The sequence below is a fragment of the Canis lupus genome, chromosome 5 (genome assembly GCF_003254725.2).
Source record: "Canis lupus dingo isolate Sandy chromosome 5, ASM325472v2, whole genome shotgun sequence".
Classification (NCBI taxonomy): Eukaryota; Metazoa; Chordata; class Mammalia; order Carnivora; family Canidae; genus Canis; species Canis lupus.
The window spans coordinates 24,780,386-24,796,531 of NC_064247.1; the positions used below are offsets into that span (position 1 = coordinate 24,780,386).

Consider the following 16,146-nt stretch of genomic DNA (forward strand, 5'->3'; position numbering starts at 1 on the left):
ACCCAGAGAAGTTCCATCAATCTTGCCAAAGTTAGAGGAATGGGGAAGGAAGAGCCACCTGCATGATTCAGTCCTCATTAGCATTTTCAGTATGGTTTGCCAGCAGCTGTACCTGCTGCTCATCAGACCACAGACCCTTTGTTTTCTCCTCTTTGGAGAATAATCTACCACACTCTCCTGGGGCGGGGGGCAAGGGAAGGACAGAAGCTGTGTCCTAGGGAAGGGGATTTGGGCCTCTAAGAGTTTCTTAACATACTTTCAAGCAATCTTGCTGTTTTTGATCCTGCCTTCACCCCTATTTTCAGCACATCAAAATACTGCCAACTCCTGAACCTTTTGGGAGGTTCTGTGGAAATACATCAGATTGCTTCTTACCTTTCCACACTACCTATTTGGTATTTGCTTTCTCAGGATTACTGAATCAGTTATCATTTCATCTGTTTTCCAGCTTCCAAAATGAGGTTTTCCTGCCTCATTCTTGATTTTTCCTGTTATTATAAGGATTTTATGCTTTCTTGGAAAAATTCTTTTACATTAACTTTAATGAAGTCTCAAAAGGGAACATGATACATGCATTAATTATGCCAGCATGGTTTAAATGGTTTAAATGACATTTCTCCTTTAAATTGCCCAGTTTGCTTAGTGACTTGGAATATCTTTCCATGTTTCTCCAAACCAGTCTGTGTGGCCTGCAAGGTCACCATGACATTCAGATTTTAGGATTCTGTCTCTAAGAATGGAAAGTACCACCTCTGGGCTCTGTCATATAGTCTTGGTCTTTATCTTCTGAAACCTCAGTATAGCTGCAACTCCAAGGATACTGTTCATTAATACTAACTTCTGAATCACTACTTGTGGTGGCAGGAAAAGCAGTGCCAGTGCCAGCTCCACCACCATCAGTTTCACTCACTAAACCAAGATTTCCTCTTTCTAATGTTCATTAGGCACTAACTATGGAACTATCTAATAAAAACTCTTTATCCATTATCTCACTTTATCTTCTTATCAACTCTACGAGGAAATACTCCTTTTATACCTGACATAACCAAGGCTTAGAGAGGTTGGGAAACATAGATTTGGGAGTCAACACAGGCTGTCTTCTGAACCTGCACTCTTAAGTGCTATGCCGTGCAGGATCAGAAGGAGAGAGATACCCAGACCAGAAGTTGATATGGTGGATATTATGCAAGAGCTGAGAAAGAGAAAAATCCATGATGCTTGAAAATATTACTGTAGAGTTTTGAATGAGAAAACAACAAACTCAAAACCAAAGGGGAAGTTCAAAGATCCCAAAGCAGCCAAATAGCAAAGATCTCTCAGCTTTGCTTCTTGTGTAGAATGTTCCATAGACACTATATTGATAATTCAGCAACAGGACACTTACAAAATGTTTGCTGGAAATGAGACAGTGTTGGAGCTTCTGGGGCGATGTTGTAGAAGTGAGTTTTTAGAGCTCCACTCACCAGTAGATTATATGCCAAATCAGTTATATTGATGCCCACGATTGCAAATGAGTACCTGCAAAGTGCAAACCACAAAACCAACTATGTGTCACACAAGCATTTAAAAATAATCTAATTTTTAAATTACTGCTAAATTATCAAAGAGGCAGGTTGCCATTCTGTTTCTACCCAATCTCTACCCTGAATTTGCAACTTTGAAAATGCGAGTAATGTAACCAAGAGAATTAAGAATCCATATGCTTTGATTTGGTAATTCCGTTTTCAAATATACAAGAGAAAAATATCAGAAATGAAGAGCTTTATACTCAAGGATACTCATTATAGCATTATTTATAATGGCAAAGACATGGAAACTATGCAGATATTCTAAAAAAAAGATGAATGGTGAAATAAATTATAGTAATCTCATATAATATAGCCAATAAATACCATATTCCTAAAGGCTATTTAAGTAGGAAACATTATATATGAAACAAGCCAGGTTTTATTATATGTTCACAAATGTGCACAAAAAGAGGGCAAGAATGAAGTGCCACCAAATATTACTGTTCTATGTTAGAGGAATAAGATTGGGGTGATTTCTTTTTTGCTTGCTTTCTTGTATTTTCTATATTTTCCATAATTAGCCATATATTACTTTTAAAATGAGGCAAAATTTAATTATCTTAACACTCGGTATATTTCCTATTTCCTTTTCTATATGGCTATCAAAAGTTAAATGGAATCGAGCTCTTTCAGTCTCTGGGTTATATAAATCTAGCACATAAAAGAAAGGAGTTCTCCATTCAGAAATATTTTTGAATGAAATAGGGCATTAAAATAAAACCTCTAAAGTAAATTTATAATTTAATAACCTGATACTTGATAAAAATTCTTAAAACTACTAGATAAATTCTTTTTTTTTAAAAAAAAAAAGTAGGTTCCACACCCAGCATGGAACACAGTACAGCACCTGAACTCATGACCTTGAGATCAACACCTGAGCTGAGAGACACTTGGGTGGCTCAGCGGTTGAGCATCTGCCTTCAGCTCAAGGTGTGATCCGGGGTCCAAGGATCAAGTCCCAGATTGGGCTCCCTGAGAGGAGTTTGTTTCTCCCTCTGCCTGTGTCTCTCCTCTCACTCTGTGTCTCTCATGAATAAATAAATAAAATCTTAAAAAACAAACAAACAAAGCCTGAGCTGAGATCAAGAGTCTAGTGCTTAACACAACTGAGCCACCCTACCTATGGAATACAATGATAAATGATGATTTCTGAAAATCATTTCCATATAGTTATATCTTTGTAAATATTGTCAGTGGTCAAAAGCGAAGTAGTACCATAGAATCATACAAATGAATCCAAAAACTTATAAACAGCTTCTTTTAAAAGTTCAGCTGGATTATATATTTCCATCAGGACATTCTTCATCTTTGTCATGTTTTAGGATATTTTTATTCTGGTTCTGGTTCTTACAACCTTTATATATGAAATCCCACACTCACCCAATTGCTTTATCCATCCTTTTCTTCTCCCATTCTGCTTTGCTGAATTTGCTGAATGAATAAAGAAATAAGATTTAATCTCTAATTGGTACTTGTACTCTTTTAATGTTTATATTCAAACTTTTGACTACATGCAGAGATGTCTGTAACTCAGTTCTCAAACACTAATCAATTTAAATGTTACCAACTAAAAATCCACAGTAAAATTTATGTGGAGCTCAGAAATGGAATTATTTAAAGACCTGCTACTTATTCCCTATTCCCTTTAGTGCTGCAGTGGGAGACAGTCCTTAAGGTGAAACACTAATGTACTTTTTTAATGGGATCATTGATTATCAACCAGTACTTCTTCCTTGAACCTTTGCCTGGTATGTCTCTTCTACCCAGGAGTGCCCTTGTCCTCTTCATGATTCCCCACTGCATTTCCTTTGGTTTTATTTCATGGCCTCTATCCTATTCACTCTTATTTGTGATGTATGGCTCACAGTAGATGCCAAATAAATGTTTATTGATGAATAAAGTAGTGAACTAGTGAAAGGAAGACAGAGAGAGAGGAAGGAAGGATATATAGGTTTTAAAAATTCTGTTCCAATAAGTGCTATGGCATCTCCTCTGTCTAGGCTAAGACAGCTAAACTATATGAGTTCCACTTTAATCCATTTTATAATTTGAGCTTCTCAATAAGACTTTGTAGAAAGGGCTCTATCATTGAAGCATCCTGAAAATACTGCTTTGCGTTCTTTTACTTTGTGGATTTGCAGGTCCTTCCCATTCTCTCTTACTCCATACTGCCAGTGTTTTGTAAACAGGAACCATGTTCCACTTCTCTTTGTGGCTAATGTAATCCTCATTTTACAGTAAAAAAAAATGTGGTTAGCATTTGAACTAAATAACATTTTAAAATTAGAGTTATGAACATTTAGCTTCCATCTAAGTAGGGTTAAAAGACCCATGTAATACACACAGCACGAGACCAGGAAAATGTACAAAACTGATATTTTAATTGATATGTACTTTCTACTCTGCAAATGACTGGCTCTAATCAAAGTGACTTCTTCATTCATGTTAAAATATGCACCTCTTTTTAAAGTGTAGCTGCCTACAAACCAACCAACCACCCAGCCAAAAAGGCATTGGGAGATTTTTACTTAAAAGACTCACATCTGAACTAAACTGAATTAAGGGTGACATTTAAGAAAATCTATATAAACAAATTTATAAGCACCTATTTTCTCTTAACAAAAGTTTATAAATATACAGTGTCTCTGCATTTGTTAAATGAAACCTCTGTCTGCATTGGAAATACAAGAAAGGGCCAAATGACCTCCACTCATTTGATTACTTACAGGATATCCTGATCCAAATAGAATAAATCATTTCTTTAAGAAATACACAACAGCAACAGCAACAACAACAATCAAACAGACAAAATTCTCCTCTTAAACTTGAATGTACTTATGTCTCTCAAGGTACTTTAGGACTGAACAGATTGGAGGTTTACGAGGGCAGTAACAGCAGACAGGAGAGAACTTTCCTTAGTATACATTACTGCTCAACCCCCGAAATATTCAGGGTCTGACAATCCTTGCTGTCACAAGTGGTTAATATATACTTATTTCAGACATTGGTGAAGGATGGTATCATTTTAAAAACATTCTGCTTTGTGTTTATTGACATTTACCATAAATATGAAGTGATCAATATTTGAAGTCTGTCTACTCAAGTTTATGGTGGCTTGAGGGACAAAGAAAGCAGGGTAGCTTTATCTCTATGCCCCTCACACACTTGCTAGTCTCTTCTTAAGTAAAAGTATTTACACACAGATTCTCAAATATGTCCTCTGATGGTTGACACAAGAGATAAAACTATAAAGCCTTTCTTTGAGAATGGCTCACAGATAAAATTTATCACCTCATAATGATTCATCAAAAAAAATATTTTAAGCTTATTGTCACTTCCCCGCGACCATGGAGGATTCACGTGTTTTTGCTGACACTCTTCCAGGAACACCTGAGTCTATACATAGATTCCCCAGACAATTTTAATTAGAGGGAGTTCAACATCTCTATATTACAGAAATATGCAATTCAGAAAATATTGTTAAAAATTAAAATAGCTTGATTTTAACCATGTGATATATCAAGAAAGAGCTAAGTGATTTTACTGTTTTTCTCAAAGTAAATAAAAGGTAAAGAAAATGAAAGTGTAATCTTATAAAAGATCATAGATAAAACTTTGGAAAGTACAGTGTAATTTAATGAACCTTAGCCAAATGAAGCTCAAACAAGTCTGATAGTAAGTGGCAGGGACAAAGTCAATCTGTTTCTGAATTTTGAGAATGGTATAAAATTTTGGATTTATTTATTAAATATGAACACTATAAGAAACTTGGCATGCTGAAGAGAAAAAAAGTGATACAAAAGCATGACTGCAAAATGGCAGTACTCCTTATATATAATAACTATTACTTATAATAGTGAAGTTACAAGTATATTAATAGAAGAGCAGAATTGCTCTATGCAACAAAACTTCCAAATAAAATGTCCCTCTCTGAGGAGTAGATGAGGTCAGGGCATGTACTGATGTGTTCAGACATTAGGTGAAGTACTCAATGTGTTTCTCTGATCAGGTACAGCCATGACTATAGAAAGGCTCTTTGAAATTTTCTGTTAGGTTGATCTAATCTGGTTTTCCTCCACTAACACACAACCCAAATATAATGAAATATATTAGATAAAAAGTTAGTGTTTGTTTTTTAAAATTTTTTCATGAATTTATATTTCTGTAAAAGTTCTTACCCATACTTATTTTAAAATAAAAGCAACAAAACACAAAAGCAAACAAAAAATACCTTATTTCCTCTTTAGTGATATCCCTTCACGTAATCGGTTAAAGAAAAAAAATTAGGAAGGTAAATGAAAATGTAGACAGTTTAGGATCTAGATTTTTATCAAGGAAAATAAAAAAGCCTCAACAATCCAGATTTCTCAGTTGGCCCCTGACTTCATGACTCCCATCTCCTCTCTGTTTCCCCATCGTGGGGCATGTGCTCCATCGTGCTCCCTTGTCTCTGAAATCTTTTTTAGACTTTGCTTTCTCCTTCCATGTCTACCTCCTTAATCCTCTGAACACCTGCAATGTTTTCAGTCCCTTTAAATACCTGTCTCACTTGAACAGTGACACTTTACATCTTGAATCCCTTCAGGTAGTAAGTACCTAAGTTTTAACCCTCCTAATCAGTATTTGTCCAAAGGGTTCATTTGAAAGAGCTTTAAGCTTCACTTCTGGCGAGTTGATGTTCCTGAGAATCCCACTGACACCTCTGTGGAGGAGAACTTCCTCCTACCTAATACACAAGTCTAATCCATCTTTTATTTTCAGCAATTACCTGCATTTTGGATGAAGAGAGTCAGAGAGGACCTGCTGAGCCGCTGCAGAATCCCTTTCTGCAAAATACCTGTAGTTAGAGGGAAAAAAAGCCACAGCTCCATACCTGTTGGATGCATTCATTTTAATCCAGTTTCAGGCCATTTTGCATTCAGAGATACACAACAGCAGAAGATTCCCACTTGTTTCAGCTCTTCCAGAGAATGGATGGCTTTTCATAATAGAATTTTCCAGATAGGATGATGGTATAATAAGATAGTTGTAAAACCCACACAGATTTAGGAATTTATCAAGTGGGTTTGAAAAATCTTAACTTTGCCATTCCCCAGGGAGCTAAGGGTATTTGCAGTAAGAAGGGTGATAGACGAGGGGGCAGGATGAGGCCACTCAGAAGTTAGAAGTGGCCTGGATGAAGGGACATGGGGAAGAGCTGTGACAGCCAAGGGGCAGAGAGAGGAAGAAAATGGAGGAGGGGAGACACGATGTGCATTTTTCTTGGAGAATGTTCATGGGTATTTGAATTCTGGATGAATGCAAAATACGGTGCTAAAAAGCAAAATTCTACCCTGGGGAAAAAGGGCAAAGAATTTCTTAAAAATACACACATTTACCTACCTTCTAAAATACATTACAAGAAGTATTTCATAAAGACAGTAACAAAATAAAACATTAGCATTTGTTATTTAATTTGACATCTATATATTTCCCAATAAATCTGAAGCATAAAACAAACTCTTGAATTTTCTCTCAGGAAATTTCAAACCACAGTCAGCAGTTTTAATACACATGTCCGTGATTATTAATGAAATGGACTCTCTTTTCTTACTTTTTCTTATTCAATTCAGAGCTTTGTTTTGTTTTGTTTTTTTGTCTTTTCTTTTGTTGGCCATCTAGAAAACCTGGATGTCTTTTGTGTCTTATCCATACTTTTTGGTCGAGCATATCTAAAAATATCTTCAAACAAATAAGACAGATAACCCTATAGAGAATAATATCCTGGATAGGGATCATTTATCATTTATGTGAGTGTCAGACTTGGCTTGTCCTTCCACTTTGTTTATGGTGACTTATCTTACAGAAGTTTTTAATTTTAATGTGTGAAATCTACTGGTTTTTGTTCTATAGCTTATGTTTTTTTTTCTTTGTCTTTAAGGGATCCCTCCTTATATATCTGAAAGATTATCTCCTAGAAGTTATAAAGCCTTGTTTTTGACATTCAATTTGTAAAACCGAGATTGAGAAGAGATATTTTATTTTCTTTCTCCTTAGCTCTACCTATTCTTTTTTTTTTTTTTTTAGCTCTACCTATTCAAAAGCTCATCCTTTCTCCACTGACAAGTGGACAATACCTTTGTCCTCAAAATTTACTTTTTATTCATTCATGTTATGTAATAATGTGGTATTTACAACATTTCATAAAAGAATAGGTGATTATTAAACATCTTAAATTTAAAATAAAGGCACAGATCTGGGAGAAAAATGAGGTGCATAAAAAATGACTAATGGGCATTGTAAGATGGCAGAGGAGTAGGTGCCTCAACTCACCTGGCCCCACCAACTTACCTAGATAACTTTTAACCATCCTGAAAACCTAAGAATTTGACCTGAGATTTAAAGAGAAAACAGCTGGAATGCCACAGACAGAAGGGTTTTCGTTTCTAACAAGGTAGGAAGGCGGGAAAAATAAAAAAGAAACAAGTGGGGGGGGGGGCGAGGAGCTGGGTAGGGCAGGTGTGTGTGTGTGAAAGGCTCCGGGCTGGTAAGCCCAGCCCGGGAGAAGCAGGAACTTTAAAAAATCCGCACCGGATTCTTCCCAGACAGAAAGGCGCTTAGCAGGGAACTCGGGCAGAACCGCGGGAGGGGCAGTGGGGCCTCCAGTCGCCCCGAGTCACTCATAGAGGAGGTGCGCCCGGGGGAGAGCGGCCACACACTGCGGGCCGAGCTCGGGAAAGGGCTGGAGCGCTCCGGGGCCTCGGGAGCTCAGGCGGTGGCTCCAGGCCGAGGGGGCTGCGCCGCCCCGGGAGCGCGATTCCAGCAGCGCAGGCCCGGGGTCCCAGGGATCTGAGCGGACACAGCCCAGCATCCTGTGCTCTCCCCGGGACAGGCAGAGGCGGGGAGGGCCCAGGACAGTGAGGACGCTCCTGCCGCCGGGCGCCCCCAAGCTGCGCAGGTCACTGCTCCTTCCCCCCCACCCCACCCCAACATCCAGGCCAGTGAGGACTGGGAGCTGCGGTAGTTACTGCGGGAGCTGACTCCAGAGCTAGAGACCTGGCCGCTGCCAGGGTGTTGTTCCTCCTTGTGTCATCCTGTGCCTGGGAGGAGCGGGCCGCCAGGGGACAGAGACCTCACTGGGTCAACAGCTCCCACTGAGTCTGGCACCCGGAAGGCGGCGGGGCAGCTCCCCCAGGTGAACACACCTGAGAATCAGCACAGCAGGCCCCTCCCCCTGAAGACCCGCTGGAAGGATGGGGGAGGAGCAAGTTCTTGGCTGAGCAGCACTGGAAAGCCCCAGGGGAAGTCGAGGGATGTACAGTATATAGAACTAGAGGTTACCCCTCCTTTTGTTTTTTTTTCCTTTTTCCAGTACAACTTGTTTTTATATCAGACTGTAAATATCCAATTTTTCCCCCTCTTTTTCCCACCTTAACTACAATACTTTACCACCTCTTCATTTTTAAGATTCTTCCTTTTTGACTTTCTTATTTCTATAATTACAGGCAGGTCCTAGGTATATTTTCCACTTCTAGATTCCCTTCAACATGCTCAACTTAATTTTGGGAGATATACAAGATATGTTTTTCTGTTTTGTGTTTTTTTTTCTCTGCCTCGTTTTGTTCTACAATGGTGGAAGTTAATACCTTCTAAAACATGACCAGCATGCACCCAGAACCAAGTGGTATACCGTGCTGGTTCAGTCTGTGAGATTCCTCATTCCCATTATGCCCCCCTTTTTTATCTCATTCATGTTTTGGTGGTCAATGTTGGGCTCTCTACAACTATTTCTGGTTTATATAAATTTGGGACTGAGCATACAGAACTTAATATGCTCAGAAACAAGAGGATCACACTCTAGAACCCCTCAGGTAGACTACATTCTCCCTCCACTACAACTTCATCACCACCACCATCTCCCAGTACCCCCCCTTTTTTCTTGTCCTTTTTAATCTTTTTTTTGTTTCTTTTCTTATCTTTTTTCCCCTCTTCCTCTTTAAGATTCCTGCCCTTTTTTTTACTACTTTGTTTTAAAATTTGTTTTTCATTTTAGTAGTCCTTTTGTTTTATTTCGTTCTGATCTTTGTTTTCAATTTCTGGTCTCTGCTCTCATTAGAATCATCTAGCATGAAATTTACTTAGGTCGTAGTTGATATTCTTGATGCAGTCTGCTCATACAGCCATTCTGCACTGAACAAAATGACTAGAAAGAAGAACTCACCACAAAAGAATCAGAAACAGTACTCTCTGCCATAGAGTTACAGAATTTGGATTACAATTTGATGTCAGAAAGCCAATTCAGAAGCACAATTATAAAGCTACTGGTGACTCTGGAAAAAACCATAAGGATTCAAGAGACTTCATGACTGCAGAATTTAGATCTAATCAGGCCAAAATTAAAAATCAATTAAATGAAATGCAATCCAAACTGGAGGTCCTAACGATGAGGGTTAATAAGGTAGAAGACAGAGTGAGTGATATAGAAGACAAGTTGATGGCAAGGAAGGAAGCTGAGGAAAAAAGAGAAAAACAATTAAAAGACCATGAGAAAGGATGAGGGAAATAAATGACAGCCTCAGAAGAAAAAAATCTGTAAATATGGGGTTCCAGAGGGTGCAGAAAGGGACAGAAGACCAGAAAGTGTATTTGAACAAATCATAGCTGAGAACTTCCTTAATTTGGGGAAAGAAACAGGCATTCAGATCCAGGAGATAGAGAGGTTCCCCACTCCCCAATAAATAAAAACCATTCAACACCTCGACATTTAAGAGTAAAACTTGAAAATTCCAAAGATAAAGAGAAAATCCTTAAAGCAGACAAGAGATGCCTAACTTATATGGGGAGATTAACAGCAGACCTCTCCACAGAGACCTGGCAGGCCAGAAAGGGCTGGCAGGATATATTCAGGGTCCTAAATGAGAAGAACATGCAGCCAAGAATACTTTATCCAGCAAGGCTCTCATTTAGAATAGAAGGAGAGATAAAGAGCTTCCAAGATAGGCAGAAACTGAAAGAATATGTGACCACCAAATCAGCTCTGCAAGAAATATTAAGGGGGCCCCTCTAAAAGAAAGAGGAAGCCAAAGAAATAGTCCACAAAAACAGGGACTGAATAGGTATTACGATGACACTAAATTCATATCTTTCAATAGTAATTCTGAATGTGAATGGGGTAAATGATCCCATCAAAAGATGCAGAGTTTTGGACTGGATAAAAAAGCAAGACCCATCTATTTCCTGTCTACAAGAGAGTCATTTTAGGTCTAAGGACACCGCCAGCCTGAAAATAAAAGGTCAGAGAACCATTTACCATTCAAATGGTCCTCAAAAGAAAGCTGGGGTAGCAATCCTCATATTAGATAAATTAAAGTTTATCCCAAAGACTGTAGAAGAGATGAAGAGGGACACTATATCATACCTAAAGGATCTATCCAATGAGAGGACCTAACAATCATGAATATTTATGCCCCTAATGTGGGAGCTACCAAGTATATCAATTAATAACCAAAGTAAAGACATACTTAAATACACTAATAGGAGGCTTCAACACAGCACTTTCTGCAAATGACAGATTTTCTAAGCACAACATCTCCAAAGAAACAAGAGCTTTAAATAGTACACTGGACCAGATGGAATTCACAGATATTTACAGAACTTTGCATCCGAATGCAACTGAATACACATTCTTCTCAAGTACACATGGAACTTTCTCCAGAATAGACCACATGCTGGGTCACAAATCAGGTCTCAACTAATACCAAAAGATTGGGATTGTCCCCTGCATATTTTCAGACCATAATTGCTTTGAAACTTGAACTCAATCACAAGAAGAAATTTGGAAGAAACTCAAACACCTGGAGGTTAGAGAGCATCCTGCTAAAAGATGAAAGGGTTAACCAGGAAATTAGAGAAGAATTAAAAAGATTCCTGGCAACTAGTGAAAATGAAGATACAAGTGTTCAAAATCTTTGGGATACAGCAAAAGTAGTGCTAAGAGGGAAGTGTCTTGGGAGGCTTTTGACGACTGCTTCAATTTCCTCCCTGGTTATTGGCCTGTTCAGGTTTTCTATTTCTTCCTGTTTCAGTTTTGGTAGTTTGTGGTTTTCCAGAAATGTGTCCATTTCTTCTACATTGCATAATTTAGTGGTGTATAGGTGCTAATGATATGTTTTTTAAATCATTTGTATTTCCTTGGTATTGGTTGTGATCTCTACTTTTTCATTTGTGATTTTATTAATTTGAGTCTTTTTTCTTTTTAATAAGGCTGGCTAATGGTTTATCTATCTTATTAATTCTTTCAAAGAATCAACTCCTGGTTTTGTTGATCTCTTCTACAGTTCTGGTCTCTATTTCATTGAGTTCTGCTTGAATCTCAAGAAGAGAGTTAATAAAACTCTCTTCTTCTGCTTGGTGTAGGTTTTATTTGCTGTTCTTTCTCCAGTTCCTTTAGGTGTGAGGTTAGCTTGTTTTTGAGGTTTGTTGAGGTTTTTCCAGTTTTTTGAGTGATGCTTGTATTGCGATGTACAAAAGTCCAGGGCCAGATGGCTTCCCAGGGGAATTCTATCAAACGTTTAAAGAAGAAACAATACCTATTCTACTAAAGCTGTTCCAAAAAATAGAAAGGGATGGAATACTTCCAAACTCCTTCTATGAGGCCAACATCACCTTAATTCCAAAACCAGACAAAGACCCCACCAAAAAGGAGAAATATAGACCAATATCCCTGATGAACATAGATGTAAAAATTCTCAACAAGATACTAGCCAATAGGATCCAACAGTACATTAAGAAGATTATTCACTATGACCAAGTGGGATTTATCCCCCGGATGCAAGGCTGGTTTAACACTCATAAAACAATCAACCTGATAGATCATATCAACAAGAGAAAAAACAAGAACCATATGATCCTCTCAACAGATGCAGAGAAAGCTTTTGACAGAAGACAGCATCCATTCCTGATCAAAACTCTTCAAAATGTAGGGATAGAGGGAACATTCCTCAGCATCTTAAAAGCCATCGACGAAAAGCCCATAGCAAATATCATTCTCAGTGGGGAAACACTGGGAGCCTTTCCCCTAAGATCAGGAACACGACAGGGATGTCCACTCTCACCACTGCTATTCAACACAGTTCTGGAAGTCCTCGCCTCAGCATCAGACAACAAAAAGAAATAAAAGGCATTCAAATTGGCAAAGAAGAAGTCAAACTCTCCCTCTTGCAGATGACATGATACTGTACATAGAAAACCCAAAAGACTCGACCCCAAGATTGCTGGAACTCATACGGCAATTTGGCAGTGTGGCCGGATATGAAATCAATGCCCAGAAATCAGTGGCATTTCTCTACACTAAGAAGAAGAAGAAGAAAGAAGAAGGAGAAATTAAGGAATCAATCCCATTTATAATTGCACCCAAAAGCATAAGATACCTAGGAATAAACTCAACCAAAGAGGTAAAGGATCTATACCCTAAAAACTACAGAACAATTCTGAAAGAAATTGAGGAAGACACAAAGAGATGGAAAAATATTCCATGCTCATGGATTGGAAGAATTAATATTGTTAAAATGTCTATGCTACCCAGGGCAACTTACACATTTAATGCAATCCCTATCAAAATACCATGGACTTTCTTCAGAGAGTTGGAACAAATCATCTTAAGATTTGTGTGGAATCAGAAAAGATCCCGAATAGCCAGGGGAATATTGAAAAAGAAAACCAGAGCTGGGGGCATCACAATGCCGGATTTCAAGTTGTACTACAAAGCTGTGCTCATCAAGACAGTGTGGTACTGGCACAAAAACAGACACATAGATCAATGGAACAGAATAGAGATCCCAGAAATGGGCCCTCAACTCTATGGTCAACCAATATTGGACAATGCCTGAAAGACTAATCACTGGAAAAGGACAGTCTCTTCAATAAATGGTGCTGGGAAAATTGGACATCCACATGCAGAAGAATGAAACTAGACCATTCTGTCATACCATACACAAAGATAAACTCAAAATGGATCAAAGATCTAAATGTGAGACAAGAATCCATCAAAATCCTAGAGGAGAACACAGGCAACACCCTTTTTGAACTTGGCTACAGCAACTTCTTGCCAGATACATCTATGAAGGCAAGGGAAACAAAAGCAAAAATGAACTATTGGGACTTAATCAAGATAAAAAGCTTCTGCACAGCAAAAGAAGCAGTCAACAAAACTAAAAGACAACGTACAGGATGGGAGAAGATATTTGCAAATGACCTATGATAAAGGGCTAGTATCCAAGATCTATAAAGAACTTACTAAACTCAACAGCAAAGAAACAATCTCATCATGAAATGTGCAAAAGACATGAACAGAAATTTCACCAAAGAAGACATACACATGGCCAACATGCACATGAGAAAATGCTCCACATCGCTTGCCATCAGGGAAATACAAATCAAAACCACAATGAGATACCACCTCACACCACTGAGAACGGTGAAAATTAACAAGATGGGAAACAATAAATGTTGGAGAGGATGTGGAGAAAGGGGAACCCTCTTGCACTGTTGGTGGGAATGTGAACTGGTACAGCCACTCTGGAAAACTGTGTGGAATTTCCTCAAAGAGTTAAATGTAGAACTACGCTATGACCCAGCAATTGTATTGCTGGGTATTTACCCCCAAAGATACGGATGCAGTGAAACCGCAGGACACCTGCATCCCCGATGTTTATAGCAGCAATGTCCACAATAGCCAAACAGTAGAAGGAGCCTCAGTATCCATCGAAAGATGAATGGATAAAGACATTGTGGTCTACTTATACAATGGAATGTTACTCAGCCATTGGAAATGACAAATACCCAACCATTTGCTTCAATGTGGATAGAACTGGAGGGTATTATGCTGAGTAAAGTAAGTCAATCAGAGAAGGACAAACATAATATGGTCTCATTCATTCGGGGAATAGAAAAAATAGTGAAAGGGAATATAGGGGAAATGAAAGAAAATGAGTAGGAAATATCAGAGAAGGGGACAAACTATGAGAAACTCCTAACTCTGGGAAATGAACAAGGGGTAGTGGAGGGGGAGGTGGGTGAGGGGTGGGGTGACTGCGTGATGGACACTGAGCGGGGCACTTGACAGGATGAGCACTGGGTGTTATGCTATATGTTGGCAAATTGAACTCCAATAAAAAATATACAAAAAAAAATGAGTAAGGCTTAGTTTCCTTTAAAAACACATCACTATCCTAACAGGATGGTGTCAAAGCACAAAGAAGCAACTGAAAAGGACTACCTTTGGCTTAAAAAATAGTGACTCCATATGACTTAATTTAAACATGAAAATAAAAGAATGAGCAGTTATTTGAATCACAACAAACATATAAAACTAGGAATTAAAAATTGTGTTAAAAAAACTTAAAAAATTTTTTTTGATCACTAACAAGGAACCTATGGCACCAACTCCTCAGTCTTGAGATTTGGCAACTAAATAGAAAATTTGAGCATCTGTCCTCTCTGTATTTTAGAGAAACTAAATAACCATAATTGATGAAGGAAATCAAGTCTTTACAGAATTCCAGCCAACAATTGTGAGAGGAATCACAGAATTGGAAAGTCACTTTTTGTACAATGAATTAACTTGTCCAGTGAAGATTATTGAAGGATGAAGTGATCAGATAAAGGGCTGAGGGACTTTATGATGGCACCATCAGGCTGTGATGCCTCCCTTCCCTCTCAGCAGGACTGAGAAGGGGACACTGCAGGCCACCCTCTGATGTCACCTGAACCTACTGAGGCCTTTCCAAATACCTCCAAACGCAATGAAGTTTGCCAAAGAAAAGGAAGAGGTAGTACCTTTTTAAATTTTAGGAACCGGAGTTATCTCTCAGAGGACCTCAGTGTTTTCTTGGAGTTTTCTACGAAGTGGCTTTTGGAACTAGTAAAACTCAACTTTGTCACTTCCACATGACCAGGACATCACTTTTTAATACTTAACCCTTCTGCGTTTTACTTACTGCAAATTGTATAGGCCCAGAAGTCCCATTCCTCGAAAATCAGTTTTAGGATCATCACCTTGGAAACCAATTTCACACCATTGCTTAGAAATTCGAGATTCCAATGGAGTATTGGGCTTCAAGAATTTCCATAACTGGAAGACAAGATAGAAGGTTAGCCTGTTGATGTAAACACAAACACTTTTTCCTATGGCAGATTTTGTAAACTACATTACTAGGAGGAGCTTTATAAAGCTGAATATAGATTTGATCATATTTCAATAATTTAGGACAGCAGCTCTCACTGTATGGTCTGAAGACTCCTTGGAGGGACTCAGAGACCTTTTCAGAGGATTTGGGAGGTAAAAACTATTTCATAATAAAACTTAAAAAAAATAATAATAATAAAACTTAAGAGGTTATTTGCCTTTTCTTTCTCATCTTCTCATGAGTATATAGTAGAACTTTCCAGAGGCTGCATGACCTGTGATGATGTCATTACTCTGGAGGCTATGGAATGTGTACTTGTATATTTTAGTGCTTTACACTTTTCTGTTTTAATTTCTAATAAAAAATATAACTGTATAATCTCCCAGAAAAGGTCCTCAAAAATTTATTTATTT

At 38.2% G+C, this 16,146-nt stretch overlaps 1 protein-coding gene across 7 annotated transcripts in view; it reads right to left on the reverse strand.

The window, feature by feature from the left end:
* ELMOD1 (ELMO domain containing 1) overlaps positions 1 to 16,146 on the reverse strand; it is a 68,129-nt gene that overhangs the window by 7,813 nt on the left and 44,170 nt on the right. For 5 of the 7 annotated variants that reach the window (XM_049110026.1, XM_049110027.1, XM_049110030.1 and 2 more), the window contains 5 exons: positions 15,545 to 15,678; positions 6,337 to 6,405; positions 5,800 to 5,823; positions 2,949 to 2,999; positions 1,385 to 1,518 (listed from right to left, as the gene is read on the reverse strand). In XM_049110026.1, coding sequence (XP_048965983.1) covers positions 1,385 to 1,518; positions 2,949 to 2,999; positions 5,800 to 5,823; positions 6,337 to 6,405; positions 15,545 to 15,678 — 412 coding nt within the window. The remainder of the gene's footprint in view (positions 1 to 1,384; positions 1,519 to 2,948; positions 3,000 to 5,799; positions 5,824 to 6,336; positions 6,406 to 15,544; positions 15,679 to 16,146) is intronic. The other 2 variants (XM_049110031.1, XM_035717063.2) reach the window with 2 other exon arrangements.